The sequence below is a fragment of the Ambystoma mexicanum genome, chromosome 5p, assembly GCF_040938575.1.
Source record: "Ambystoma mexicanum isolate Mex_15411 chromosome 5p, UKY_AmexF1_1, whole genome shotgun sequence".
Classification (NCBI taxonomy): Eukaryota; Metazoa; Chordata; class Amphibia; order Caudata; family Ambystomatidae; genus Ambystoma; species Ambystoma mexicanum.
In genome coordinates this window covers 686,460,028-686,474,568 of record NC_090930.1, presented here as the reverse complement: position 1 = coordinate 686,474,568, position 14,541 = coordinate 686,460,028, and the positions used below count along the sequence as shown (strand labels likewise).

The 14,541-nt window shown below is 45.1% G+C and overlaps 1 protein-coding gene across 1 annotated transcript in view; it reads right to left on the bottom strand.

The window, feature by feature from the left end:
* Positions 1 to 371: 371 nt before the first annotated feature.
* The window catches only part of CNGA2 (cyclic nucleotide gated channel subunit alpha 2), a 379,775-nt gene continuing 365,605 nt past the window's right edge, over positions 372 to 14,541 (bottom strand). Inside the window, exon 6 of the mRNA XM_069613057.1 lies at positions 372 to 3,338. Coding sequence (XP_069469158.1) covers positions 1,924 to 3,338 — 1,415 coding nt within the window. The 3' untranslated portion in view covers positions 372 to 1,923. The remainder of the gene's footprint in view (positions 3,339 to 14,541) is intronic.

Genomic DNA, 14,541 nt, shown 5'->3' with positions numbered 1-14,541 from the left:
GCCTATTGGACAATAACAACACCAGCACTGTTAGATACAGAAACCCAACATTGTTGTAGCTCAAGATTTCATCAAAATCAAGCATTGTGTGACCCTGGCATTATTGAAACTGAGACACAAGGAATATTGGTGGATCAGAGCACCTTTGGCCCCTTGTATGTTCACTTCAATTAGACACCAGAAATACAGACACAAATACTACTGGCCATGGCAAACCTATGATCTCACATTTAATGGGGATTCTCACACTGATTGCGACCATGAGCTGCTCACACCACGGGAACTTCTAACAATGTGTGTATCATTTGCATCTGGTAATAATTATTAATGATATCACATTTTGTATATAGGGCATTCTGTCAGATGACGCCAGCTTGTAAGAGCTATAAGAAAAGGTGCTATTATTAGCCAACTTGGTGGTAAATAACGCCAGGAAAAAAATACAAATGTTGCATGACATTATTTATAGAAGACCCACAGATTCATAGAGCAACGTATTGCATTTACCAATGCATATTTTATTTTGCCATGGGTTTTCCTTTCTGACGCCATCATTTCTTCAACCTTTCTGATTCCCTATCCATATCTCAGACATGAAGAATGACCGGTAGGAGCAGTATGTGGGCGGTGGGGCAATGGAAAGTGGAGACGGAGAAAGGGGAATCCATAAAGTTTGCAGCGGGTGCTTTTTAAGTAGACCATTGAGGATGGTGAAGCTTGTTGGCCACTGGTATAGAGTAATGTGTGGGATACAGTCAACACGTGCTGCTCCTTCTTGAGATGAAAAGATATCCCACAAAGCAAGAGGACACTCTTTATTCCAAGAATGGCAAGCTTTGTTAACTCATCAGCATAAGAACTTCTCCCAACGTGATGTATTGTACTTACCTCTTAACCCATTGACTCACAAAGGCGGGGAAAATCACTGTGTGCTTGGTGGGTGTGGGGTGGGGAATCCTATTGTAGTCAATGGGAGCTAATGCATTTTTGAAGGTCGGTAAATGTTTTCCTGGGTGGGTGCCCCCATTACAGTCTATGGAATTGTGTGAGGCTGAAAATATGTCCAAAACGGAAGACACCCCCCCAAATACAAGTGAGTTGAGAGGTATGATTGTACAAAGGCTTGACTCAGCATGCACTGTTTAACGTTCAGAGGCACAGAAGCCCTGAGAAGGGTTGCAAACATTGACGTGTGCTATTGAAAAAACATTCTGAACATCAAAATGTAGTACTATTATGAAAACTGTGTGCTGTATTAAGAACAATGTACTTAGAAATGAAACCAGGAAATGTGTATTTCTATTTGTAAAATATCCTGTACTTTGGACTGTAAACAAAAGTTGAACGAACATATCACGTTACTAAAGGCCTGTGTCTAACAAAAGTTTGTTTTATGTTCCATGGGAACACGAGTTCAAAATTGAACAAATGGGTTTACTATTTTACAGCCAAGATTATAAAATCCAGAAAAGCTTATGAATTTACATAGAGAAAACATTCAGGGTTAATTACACGCTGCATCAACTCGAGCATGTGCCAGGAACCTCTTATGTTTAAGTCTCTGAGATTATGCGGATCTGTCTTCAGCCCCGACAAGAAAATGAGACACTTTCTAGGAAGCTAATTGGAGATTTCGGTGCCCGTAAAGCTGCTATGTTTTCACTTTAACACAGTCAGTTATTTCCTTTATTAAGGCAGTAGCAATACCTATAAACCTGAGTGGAAACTACTTATAATGTAATTTAAATGTAGCAGAGCGTGGCAGCACAAGCAGATCTTTATATGCCCAGCAATTCGGTCTATTTGATATTCTTCAGTCAACCTGGGGACTTGGTTGGCTTCCCAGAAAACAATACCAGGTGCAAAGTAATTAATTCTGAATATATGCTAATTGTGGTTGCAGACTTTGATTTGCAGAGTTAATCATGGCTTCTTATCCTGTTTGGTTTCTTCGGTGGCGCTGTCGATTCCATCAGACATTTCGTCACTGCTGTCGAAATACTTCACCTTTTGTTCCATAATTGTGATCCGCTGCTTTAATTTCAATTGGCCTGCATTATACTCAGTCAAAAGGCGGGCAAAGCGCGTGTGCAGCATGTCCAGGTTAGCCTCCAGCCGTTCCAGCTTCTCTTCCACATCCTTCCCCCCCAAACCTAACTTTTCTTTTGACTCATCCAAGAGACCTTCTTTGGTAAGAATTTCACGCCCTCGCTCCTCCAAGACCTTCTTGGCATCTGGATACTCAACTAGTGCCTCCATAAGGTTATCTTTAGACAAGCAGAAGAGGTCAGAGTACCCAATGCTTCTGATGTTGGCAGTACGTCTGTTACCCATTTTGCTACCTTCAATGTTCAGGATACTGATCTCACCAAAACAGCTCCCTGCAGTAAGTAATGCAAATTGAGTCACGCCATCATCCGCAACGACGGCCAACTTGCCTTCTTTGATGATGTACATCTCTTTCCCTATGTCACCCTTTTTACAGATGTAATCCCCAGGGCTAAACACCTGGGGGCGTAGTTTCAAAACCAGCTCAACAAGAAGCCCTGCCTCGCAGTCTTGAAAAATCCTGACCTTTTTTAAAGTTTCCAGGTGAACATTGATTGCGATCTCTGCCCGGAGCTTGTCTGGAAGGTTCTTGAGAACTTCTCGATCATCCACTGTCTTTTTGTTTGTCCACAAGTAGTCAAACCACATTATTACTTTCCCTTCCATATCTTTGCTTACCTTGCGAAACTGCATGTAGTGTTTAATAGCGTCAATTTTTGCTTGGAACTCTGCCCTATTGGCATTCATGTTGGATATCATGGAGCCCACGTTACCAACAATGGTAGCAAAGATGAGAACACCAACCAAGAAATCAAAAATGACAAAGAGGTACTCTTCATCTCGCACTGGTGGAGGGGTTTCCCCAATGGTGGTCAAGGTTACAGTAGACCAGTAGAGACAGTAGATGTACTCCCTGCCGAGATATCCATACTCAGGGTCAGAGATGTTGGGATACACCCATGTGTCACTCCCAAACCCAATAGATTTGGATATAGCATAATAAATACAGCCATTCCAGTGAATGATGACCAGGATGTACAGAACAAGGTTGAAAATCCTGAAAAGATTGGGGTAACTAGTCCTGGTCTCTGTCCGATCAAAGCACTCAAACATGCGTGGAAAATGCAGCAGTCGGTTGAAACGTATCTCAGGAGTGTTCAGTCCCACTGCAATGTAGATCAGATCCGTAGGCAGTATAGAGGCAACATCGAGTTTAAACTGAAGGGTGTGTATATAGTTGTCTCGCAGCCTCTTTGCATCTTTCATCAGTAGACCTTGCTCCAGAAAACCTAAATAACCAAGAAAAACAAATATTTCATTTTTGTTCAAAAATACTTTGGCACATTTTCTTAATTTGCATTAAATATGGAAGTTCTCAGTTTTCTCATGTGTTTGATTGGAGGCCCTTAAGAAATCAAATTTAGAAAGAAAACACAGGCTGCAAAATGAATGGTTTAAGAATGAGATCAGCTGGACAGAAGTAGGTAAAGCAATATGTATACATACAAACATACGCAATACCATACTTTGAACAATAAAATAAAATAGGAAATGTGGTACAGTATAAAGATATGTTTCTGTGTGGCACAGCATAGAGGTATGCCCACAGTCGTCTCATCCCCTGCACTCACTTCACATTATTATTGTAAAATGCAGAGAACAATGTGGAAATCTGACCTTCTCAGAAACAGCAGAACATTGCAGTCTATGACATGAGAGAGAGGCTTTGTGCCCTGAAGGGGGCAGAGCTCTGAGATTGAAGGAAAACATGTAGCAAAGGAATTTGACCATTCAACGCCGGAAGTGAACACCCACTTAGAGATCAGAGATACCCAGCAAATTTCCACGGCACTCCCACAGCAAATCAAGCAGACATGAGAGACACCTCATTTTTTTACCGCACTCGCGCAGCAAGTCCACTTACCAAACAGACACCATGTAAGTGTCCAGGCATTGCAGGGGCTAAAACCTGACACTGGTGATTTTAGTTTGCCCACCCTAATTTAATACTCCAATGGAGTTCAAGCACTGGCTCCATGGCATTTGCAAATGAGAGAAACAGTGGAATGGCCAATGGCCACTTGCTCTTTTACTAGTGGGGGACGCCTCCATCGCCCTTCTGCAGCCATGGGAATAAGGCCCTGGCAGAGGCAGAGGTTGGGGCTATTGCAAGACACACTTGGTCTCCATTTTGTATGCCCTCGATTCCAACTTTGGCCAACGCCGCATTCTGGCACTACAAAGCCTCCTCACCCCTCAGCAGCGCTACACACAGCGAAAACCAACATCCCCCACCTTTTCCCTCTGTTCCCTTCGCCTCCCAAGTTCCTTTCTCACGGATGCTCTGAGGCAAACTGCTACAATTAAACAATGTATCTTCTCATTCTTCCTCTGAGATCCCTGTCCTGTGTCTGACCGGGCAGAACCATAACTTGTAGTTCATCCATCTCCACAAACCTGTTCTTGCACCCTTCCCCCCTCCCCGCTGTTGGGAAATTACTGCTTGTACAACCTCATGCCCCTCCAAAGGTATTCTCTTGATGTAACAGTAGTGTGACCCTGCTGTGCTGCCCACCCCAGAGTACCCCAATAAACTCAGACCCCTGTCACAGTATATTCTGTCCTAAACTAACACGTGTCACTCCATTCCCTTCCCGCTCTGATGTACCAGACCAGACAACTATCAATCCCAGCTTCCAGGTTACCATAGGGGCAAGCCCCTCACTCCCTTCACCTCATGAATGACCTAAAGTTGGATGATGCCAACACACGTGTACAATTTATAGGCTTCTAAGATTTATTCAAAGGTATATTGATGCTCATTGTTTATTGCATGTCTAGAATAAGTGTGTAGATTAGCTAGTGAGGTCCAGCTGCCTCTCCGACGTGGCCTAACCTTCACCTCGCACGGACTGGCCCAGCTAAATCACATGATGTCCAACTTCCTGCCAAGTCATCCGCCAATCCTGTGGAGCCGGCCCATAAAGAACTATATGTGCACCTCCTTTCTAACCAATGAAACTGTAATTTGTAGCCTGTGTGGAATTCATTACTGATGACGCTGTAACCCTTTAAAACATATTGTATCTGTATTTTTGCCAGAGCGCTCTCAGGGCAGCAGAGTTCTCTGGATGCTGAATCTTATATAAAAACCTTGGCAACTTGCAACTCAATCTCTTGGTCTCATTCCCTACTGGGATGTGTCCTTTATTCTGAGTCTTTATTGGTAATGTGGGGAGTGAGCGCCTTCACTTGGTGACCCCTGGGACGTGATCGAGGGTGCATTGAAAGACACCCCTGTATCGTGCGGTGAGATCCGGGACGCCCCCCAGCAAAACCATTGCCTCCTGCGGCTGACCAGTGCACGCACAAAAGAGAGGCTCCAAGGGTCCCCGCCATTGCGAATACCCCACTGCTCGCCAGGGCAGGTCACGGCTTGGTTGGGGCGCTGCCCGAGTGTGGATAGACCATGAACGGAGGCTCTCGATCACCACAGACACGTGAGTATTGGTTGCGAGAATCTTAAGGAAGGGGAATTAAAAAATGTAATGGGTGTAAAGATAACACTGAGAAACTAGTGGGGAGTCAGAGTTGGGGCCTAGGGCTTGTGTGGGTGTAACTGGTAGGCTTTTCTTCTCTTTTCTTTATATGGCCATTAGGTTGTGAATATTGAAGTAACGGAATACAGGAAGAGTACGGGAACCAACTCCGAAAGGGGGTGGAAGGCAGCAAAGCGTAGCATTGTCTCTACCAGTGCAGAAAAAAGTGGAGATAAAATAGAAAAAACGTAGGAGTCTTGTCTAGTGACTAGACTCAGGAGATATTAGCAAATTCTTTTTCTTGTGAGCATAACTCTTTTAGAGGTCAGGCCGAAGGGGCTCAGGGAAGGGGGCGAGGAGAGTGAATTAGGGGGTAGAACATGATAAGTGTGAACTAGGATAGGGTAGGGGTATAACTAGCAACAAAGCCATTCTATGTTACATGTTAACTGTTGTTAAAGTCAATTGTGTTGGTACGTCTGAAACGTATATGTGAATCTGTCCTATATTGAATTAGTTTAAAAGTCTGTTTTTTGTTCACGAGGAGTCGAGAATGTGTTAGTGAAAAAGTTTTTAAATTGTGACATTGTATGGTGGGTATTAAGGTGTTATAAAAGCTAAACAAAAGTATTTTTCAATTGTATTTTTTGGACACACACTATATACACAAGTGAATACAAAGGTAAAAAGGGGAGCCATGGGTGGAGACACACCATTAGCTCATATTTGTCAGCATCTCTCCTTGTATAGTGAGAAAATACAAAAATATCATGAACAATGGCTCACTGAGATAAAGGGAGAGGGATCATACCAAGTGTGGCCAGAAGGAGGGTCATTTGATAAGCGAATATTAGATCTTGTGACAACCCATCAATTAGCAAAGTATCGGGGTAAGCAGCTCCAAGTATTAAATCTTTGGAGGATGTTCGAAGACACATCCCCCGTTAATGGGACAATGAAGGAGGTATCGCTGTAAGCAGCATCGGCTCCGACAGGGGAAGGGGGAGAAACAGCAGAGGGAAAAACAGTAAAAGCAGGGGACGAAGAACTCACTAGACTATACCCACTGTTAACTAGGCCCGCTGCGGGGTACAGTGACTCATCTTATTTACATGTACCAAGTGCCTCTTCCACCCCCACAGCAACAGCCCCGCCTCCCTACAATCATAGAGGGCTTTATGGACTTACGAGCGCCCCTCCAGTAAACCTTGCACGCCTCATTGGTGACTTGGAAAGGCAACTTGCCTCCACACAGATGTAGTTGACACGATTAAGAGCATTATGTGACAGAGGGCAAATGCTGCCTGGGGGAGGGAAGACGCCATCAATCTCGGCGGGTGGGCCAACACCATCTCCACTACCATCCAGGAATGCATCTAGCAGGCCAGAAGATGAGTGGAAATCAGGGGAGTTTTTCTTCCACCTTAATAATACTCCCATAAAAATAGTACGGGTAGAACAAGAAGGCAGCCAAGCAGGGGAGGAACAAGGCAGTGGATAATCAGACATGGAAATAGAGGAGGTGTGGAGAGATCTAGATGAGTATGAGGAAGGAGCAGCAGGAATACCCCTGCCACTACGAGAAGAGCCAGGAGGATGGGGTGGTGCGACAAAGGTGGCAGGGGAGGTTAAGAAACAGGTTGGGAAATATGTCACTGAGTAAGGCGAAAGGATTGAAAGTAAGTAAGAAAGGAGGTAAAGCAAAGCTGCAAATGCCTCTCATCCACAAAGGAGAGGGAGACCCCATTATATACCATGGGCACAGATGGACAAAAATAATCTGTTGAAATGATTGCCCCCACTCTCGGGAGGGGCGGGAAAGTGGATACATGCATTTGAAAAGAACACGGCAGGGGTCCTGCTGGATATATGGGATGTAAAGAGCTTGTTAGTATCTGCAGTGGGAGACCAAGCAGACGGGGTGTGGGTGAAGGCAGGTTTCCAGGGAGTAACAACAAATTGTGATCACCATGATGGGTCAGCCATTAACAATGTAAGGGCCCAATTGTGGGATGCACTGTGGAGAACCTTCCCTGACACCCCGGATTTACACTTGGTAATGCAATGTACCATGGGGGAGGAGGAAGAGGCTGCGCTGTACATTCTTCGGGTGCAGGACCTGTGGAGATCGAAAACGGACACGGCTTGGGACAAATCAACCTCCCTTTTTTACTTTATCATTAAGACAGGCCTCCCAAAGGAGGTACAGAAGGCCTTGGATAAAATAGCTGGGATAGAAGCCAAGGGATGGCCTGAAATTCAGAGCATCATAGTACACCACTGTAGGAGGATCAATGAAAGAGAGTAAGAAATCACACGGAAGTTGGCAGACAAAGCTAAGTTTGTACAGAATAAATTGGTGAAGGTCGCTGCCATTACCGCAGGCCTACCCCATGAGAGACAGGGAGACGGGGAGGAGGGGTCAGGAGGTTCACTGGCAAGGATGGCAGCAACCTGGTCTGCAAATGGGCAGGAGCAATGGGCTAGCGAGGAGAAATATGAGGGGCCCCAATGGCAGGGAAGGCCTACAAGAGGACGAGGTGAGTACAGGGGACAGAGAGAGGGTTTTGGAGGTCAGGGAGGTAGAGGTTTTGGAGGACAAGGGACTCTGGGAGGGGGCCAAGGGTCATGCTGGAAATGTGGGAGGTGGGGAAATTTTTCAAGGGTATGCCGCACGCGACCCATGGGATACTATCAAGGATCCCCACCCACTGGAAATGAACAACAATTTGGTCACCCTCATCCAGGCAGTCCTTAAGGATTACCAATGGGTGGTCATGGGCAACAAGAGCAATATTATAACGATTACCAGCAGGGAACACAACAAATTCAACAAAGACAACAAGCACCACAGCAAGGCATGCAACCCCGAGTTGCTCGACAGAACACAATGGGAAACGCCCACCCGAACATTTTCGTTACGATTGCCAATGGCGCACCTGTGCCGTTTCGTGGAACAACAGCAATTGCGAACAGAGTTTTCTATGTCCCAGGAACGAACACATACCCAGATTAGGACAGCCCACAGAAAGTACTTGTGTCCATTCCTATCGACTAACCTATGATCAGAAGAGGAACCTCTGGTGGGGGCGGAGATAGAAAACAGGCAGTTCATCTTCATGGTGGACGCAGGAGCGGAAAAGTTGTGCCTTATAGAGGGCCGGTGTCCTCTCTCTGGCAGAGATTTGGAAATGCAGGGATTTTCTGGGGCAATTTTAAAGGTTCCCTTCACAAAAGATTTGGATATAACAGTGGGAGGAAAAACGGTTCGGGCACCCCTATTGTATCACAAAGATTTGCCCATAAACTTGCTGGGGAGGGACCTCCTTAGCAAGCTTAACATGACTATCTCCTTCACAGAAAGAGGAATAGTGTGCTCCACCCCAGGGGTATGTCCAGTACGAACAATGTTAATGATTAGCACCATGACAAACAAAGTTGCAGTGAGGGTGGGTGCCCACGGATGGTGAGCTGTTCATCTATGGGATACAGGTTCTAGCTAGAGTAGTACCTGAAATAACACAAAAAGAATGGAGGGTGCCATCTGATTTTGTTTTTCGCTCTGTGGTAAGACCGGAAATTGTGCCCAGCACAGTCCTCTCGATTGACCTACAGGCGGTGCAGGTTTCGGGCAGACGTATTGGGGCAATAGGACTGGACACCCACGGATGTGAGTGGAGAACAGTGTTATGCATTGACCCAAATATAGCACTGCGAGATATTACTGACCAAGAGCTGTTCACTGATGATGACACTGATGGTGAGATAATAATGGAAATATGTGTACCATGTGACATCATGATTCAACACAGAGAGATAAATAACCCGCTCATGGCCAGTGTCAGTGCACCACCTTCGATTTATAATGACGATATGAAGCAAGTACCACCAGAGCTGTGGACAACAGGGCCCCATGACGTAAGGCTCCTGCGGGCAGTAACGCCCATAAAATTAAAACTGAAACCAGGTGCAGTACCACCCAGAGTTAAGCAGTACCCGCTATCCAGACAGGCAGAAGAAGGAATAAAGGAAACGATAAATGCACTATTACAACAGCGCATAATTGTAGCATCAAATTCACCATGCAATGCTGCTATTTATCCCATAAAAAGGCAAAGGGCGGGGCTTGGAGAATGATCCAGGATCTCCGCCCACTTAACGTCATATAAAAAGAGTTCCCCTTAGTGCCAAACCCTGCGTCCATTTTATGCAGTGTCCCAAAAGAAGCAACGTGTTTCACAGTTGTGGACCTGAAGAATGCCTTCTTCTCAGTGCCACTCGACCCCAGCTGCCAATACTTAACAGCATTTTCCCTGGGAGGAAAAGGATATGAGCATTGTAGATTACTGCAAGGTTGCTGTGAAAGTCCTAGTATATTTAATAGAATACTACATGAAGACCTTGGCAACGCTGATGTAAAAAGTACAATAATTCAATATGCAGATGATCTGTTAATATGCAGTGACAGTGAAGAGCAGTGTAGGGCAGACTCAATAACATTGCTGAACCTACTAGACACAAAAGGGTACAAGGTGGATAAGTGAAAACTACAATACTGTCTAGCAGAAGTGCTGTATCTAGGGCAGTTAATTTGGAAAGATGGTAAAAGGATCATACCAGACAGAGCAGCAGCAATACGTCACACACTAATGCCCAAAACTGTGAAAGACATGTAAAAGTTCCTCGGCATATGCAATTACTGCCGTGCCTGGATACTAGTCTATGCTGCATACACACGCCCCATAATGCAATCGCTGAAAGAAGCCCAAAAGAACAGTGTCCCCATAAAATGGACCCAAGAGATGATCACACAATTCCTTAACCATCCTAGCGACCACAGACTTAGATCGGGAGGTTTATTTATTCTCGAATTGCAATGGAACACTAATGACAGCAGTATTAACGCAAAAAACATTGTTAGGCCACAAGCCATTGGCCTATAACAGCAGCACGTTGGACTCAGTGATGCAAGGGCACTTAACGTGAGAACAAGCCCTCGCAGCCGCAGCTTTCATGATAGAGAAAAGCACCACCATTGTGATGGGCTGCTCTGTGACACTGTCGAACACTCTCTGTTTGCCATACTCGAGAGGTCGAAATCCACACTCACCACACAGAGAGCAACTGCAAATGAAATAATAATATCAAGCCCAAACATGCATGTTGTGCGATGTAAAACTGTAAACCCAGCTACATTCATCACAGAACCCTGCACGGTGGAAGACATGCAGGCACACGACTGTGCTACATATGAGGGAGAAGGAAATGACATTGCTAAAGCCAGTGAAAATGCCCTAGAAGGAGGTGAGATATACTTTGTGGATGGGTCAGCGTCCATGTACTGTGAGACAGAAGAGAAACACGTAGGGGCAGCAGTGGTAAGAATTGAAGGAGAAGAATACGAAGTGATAGTACAGAAACGCTTCCCCTCACATTTTTCGGCACAAGCAGCAGAATTTACAGCATTGCATACAGCAAAGGGGTGCACAGTAACAATTTACTCTGACTCAGCATATGTGACAACAACGGTACACTCCGGCTTGTCACAATGGCAATGAAGAGGATTTAGGAGAGCAGATAGCTTTCCCGTCCAACATGCAAAATTGTTAAATGATCTAATTGAAGCATTAGCAGAACCATCAGTAGTGGCCTTAGTGAAGTGCCAGGCACACACAAATAACACAGATGCAATCACACTCGGGAACGCGGCAGCGGACGCCATCACGAAGGAAGCAGCATACTTTAACGTCCCCCAAGCAGTAGAATGTATAGTAAAAACACTGGCACAAGACGACAGGGAAGAGGGGCACAGTTCTACACCTATACTTCAAATAATAGAGTTACAGAAACACGCCCCACCAGATGACCAGGAACTATGGACAAAGAGAGGATGCAAACAGACACCCACAGACTTACTCTGGCACCAGGAAATGACAGGGAAAGCGGTAATGCCATTAGAGTTATTGCAAATAGCATTCCAACAGCTCCACTTCCCAGCACACGTGATGAAACAACACATAGCAGCAGACATCCAGGAGGATTGGTTTGTCCCCAATTTGCAGGAACACTTAACAAAATGAATAATAGAATGCACAACATGTCAGACATACAGCTCAGGTATGACCCTCAGAACATTGCGAGGAACACTGCCACGCCCATCAGGGCCATTCCGAGAATTACACATTGACTATGCCGACATGGGGGAACAGTGTAACGGAGCAAGTTATCTCATAGTTGTGGTGTGCCCCTTCTCACGTTGGGTAGAAGCAGGACCCTGTGCGCACCCAGACACCAAGTGTGTGGCCAAGTTACTGGTGAGGGAGCTGTTCCCGAGTTGGGGGATCTGTGATGTGATCCGTTCAGACAACAGCACTCAATTTGTAAATTACCTCTTCAAAGAAGTGACCACATTGTTAGGGGTAAAACATAAACTTTGTTTGATTTATCACCTGCAAGCTAACAGGGTGGTTCAAAAGATAAATGGCCTCTTCAAGAGTAGATTGTCTAAATTATGTCCCACCCTCAAAAAGAATTGGGTATATTGCTTGCCTCTAGCACTGTTCCAGCTCAGAACACAGCCAAGTAAGGACCACCATTTGAGCCCGCACAAAATAGTGACAGGAAGGCGCCTTCAAATGCCACTGTCCCCAGTAAGAAGAGCAATAGACGCTCACAGAGCTGCCACAGTGCTAGGTGATGAATTTAAGGAATATCTCACCCAACTGACACGAGCTGTGCAGAGCATAAACAAATAGCGTCTCCATTTACACAAGAAAACAAAACTGATACAAACACACCAGCACCGGACAGCCCAGCAGTACAGCTAATGCCCAGTGAAAGGGTATATGTGCGCAGTTTCGAGAGGAGATGGAACTCCCCACGATTCCATGGCCCCTATGAAGTTATTTATTGCACACCCTCGGCAGTAAAAGTTAAGGGGTTGAAGTACTGGGTACATATTTCCAATGTAAGAAAGGCACATGAGAGCACAGCACCCCATGGTGAACACGATAGTGCAGTACCCTAAGTAAAAAAGTTACTCGAGCACTGTGGAGTGAAAAGAAAAGAAACAGAAATGTAAATTAATAAATTGGATATGAGTATTGAGTATTAAGAAAAAGTATATATATATATGTATATTGATCTCTCTCTCTCTCACTCTCTCTATCTCTTTCTTTCTTTCTCTCTCTCTCTAGTACTGTTATAGTAAACAAGTTATTCTACCTCATTATTGTACTTCCACACAGTTATGGTACTACAGAAATGTAAATAAGGATAATAATGGTTTGTTGTGGAATGAAAAGACAAGAGGTGATTTATTTGTGTTTACTGCTCTTTTTCACCACTTAGCAAGCCCCGCCCACCTGGTGCCTTCCTGCTTGCCGCTCTGTTTCACTACTTAAGGAGCCCCCCCGCCTCTTTTCCTTTGCAGATGGGGAGCAGGTGCAAGTGGATCTAAGTCACCTGGTCTAAGCCTTCTTAGCCCTGCCTCTTCCTTCCTGCTCTTAAATATTAGATCAAGGGCGTCTGCAGCGAAGGACAGATGAAGAAAAGGGAAATTCCTGTTTGGATCTGTTCAGACCAGGAGGACCCAGGGCCCGACCCCCTGCACAGACAGCAGGTAAGCATGCACCAACATGTGTTACCCCTCTGTCCCCACAGGCCATCCCCATCCCCTCTGGTCCCCCTGTGATGTTCCCTTGTGCCCCCCCTTATCGCACACAGGTGTTGCCTGTTTTGCTTGATTCTTCTACCCTGCTCCCCCTCAACTTCCTCCAGCCTACTTCTGCAGGAGTCTGTCCTGATAGACTCTGGTTTCACCATCACCGTCTTGTGGCCAATGCTGAATTTGACTTTTATGGACTTCATTCATTCACGGTGCGTCACTCTTTCTCAACTCTCATTCTGGACTTCCTTTGCATCTTGTACTCATGGTGGCCCTGAATCATGCAGTTCTCATCTTCATCTTGTATCCTGGCTTGCGACATTATGTGTTACTACTGACTTCTGCAATTGTATTCGCTCTCCACTCTTGCTTCTCCACTCATTTTGACTGCTTACTCTCTGTTCTCTCCTCCTTTCCCTTCTCCCTTTTCCTATCTCCTCCCCTTACTTTCTTCTATGCACTTAGTCTATCAGAATTGTCCCTGGACCTAATATGATAGCAACCTTGTCTGTTTCCTCCACCCTCCCATTACTGTTTTTTCCTCCCCACACCCCCTCCAGCACTATCTGAAATGTCGTCAGGCTTAATATCATAGTCGCTTGTTTTGTTCCTCTCCTTCCTTTCTGCACCCCTCTTCCTCATCTTTTGTTTTTCTCCGGCTCTACCAGAAATGTTGTCAGGCCTAGTACGGTAGTCGCCTGTCTGTTTCCATTTCCTTCCCATTCTCTCCCTCCCTTCCTTATCTATCTCTTAGCCCTTGCACTATCTGAAATGTTGTCAGGCCGAGTATGATAGTTAATTTCACATCCTTACTGTTCATGGCCTGTAAGAATGTCATTGTATTTTCCCTTGTTCCCTCCCTTGCCTTGAAGCTCTTTGCAGCACATTGTGTATAGGCGCTATATAAATAAACTATCATATAATATCATATCATACTTAACGCATTTATATCGCCCCTCCAGGTGGAAATATGGCAGAAAGGAGGCCCTCACTAATGAGACAACAAAGGTAGATAGTGATAGGGGAGAAATTAGTGCGACTAGAGCGTACAGCTACGAGTGTGGCCTCTATTTTGCGGCCATTGTTTTTTCTGTGATTTTATTTTGCCTAGGTATGTACTGGAGTATCACCTTTATATGGTGTCCCGTCATTAACTCGAAAACAAAAGGATCGAATGCAATACATTTGAGTCAAAAGGACCGGGAAAAAAAGACCAAATGCCTTTTTTTTTATTTCTTTTTTGGTATAGGTAAAAATAATGGTTTTTGCCCCAAAACAGGGGTTTGG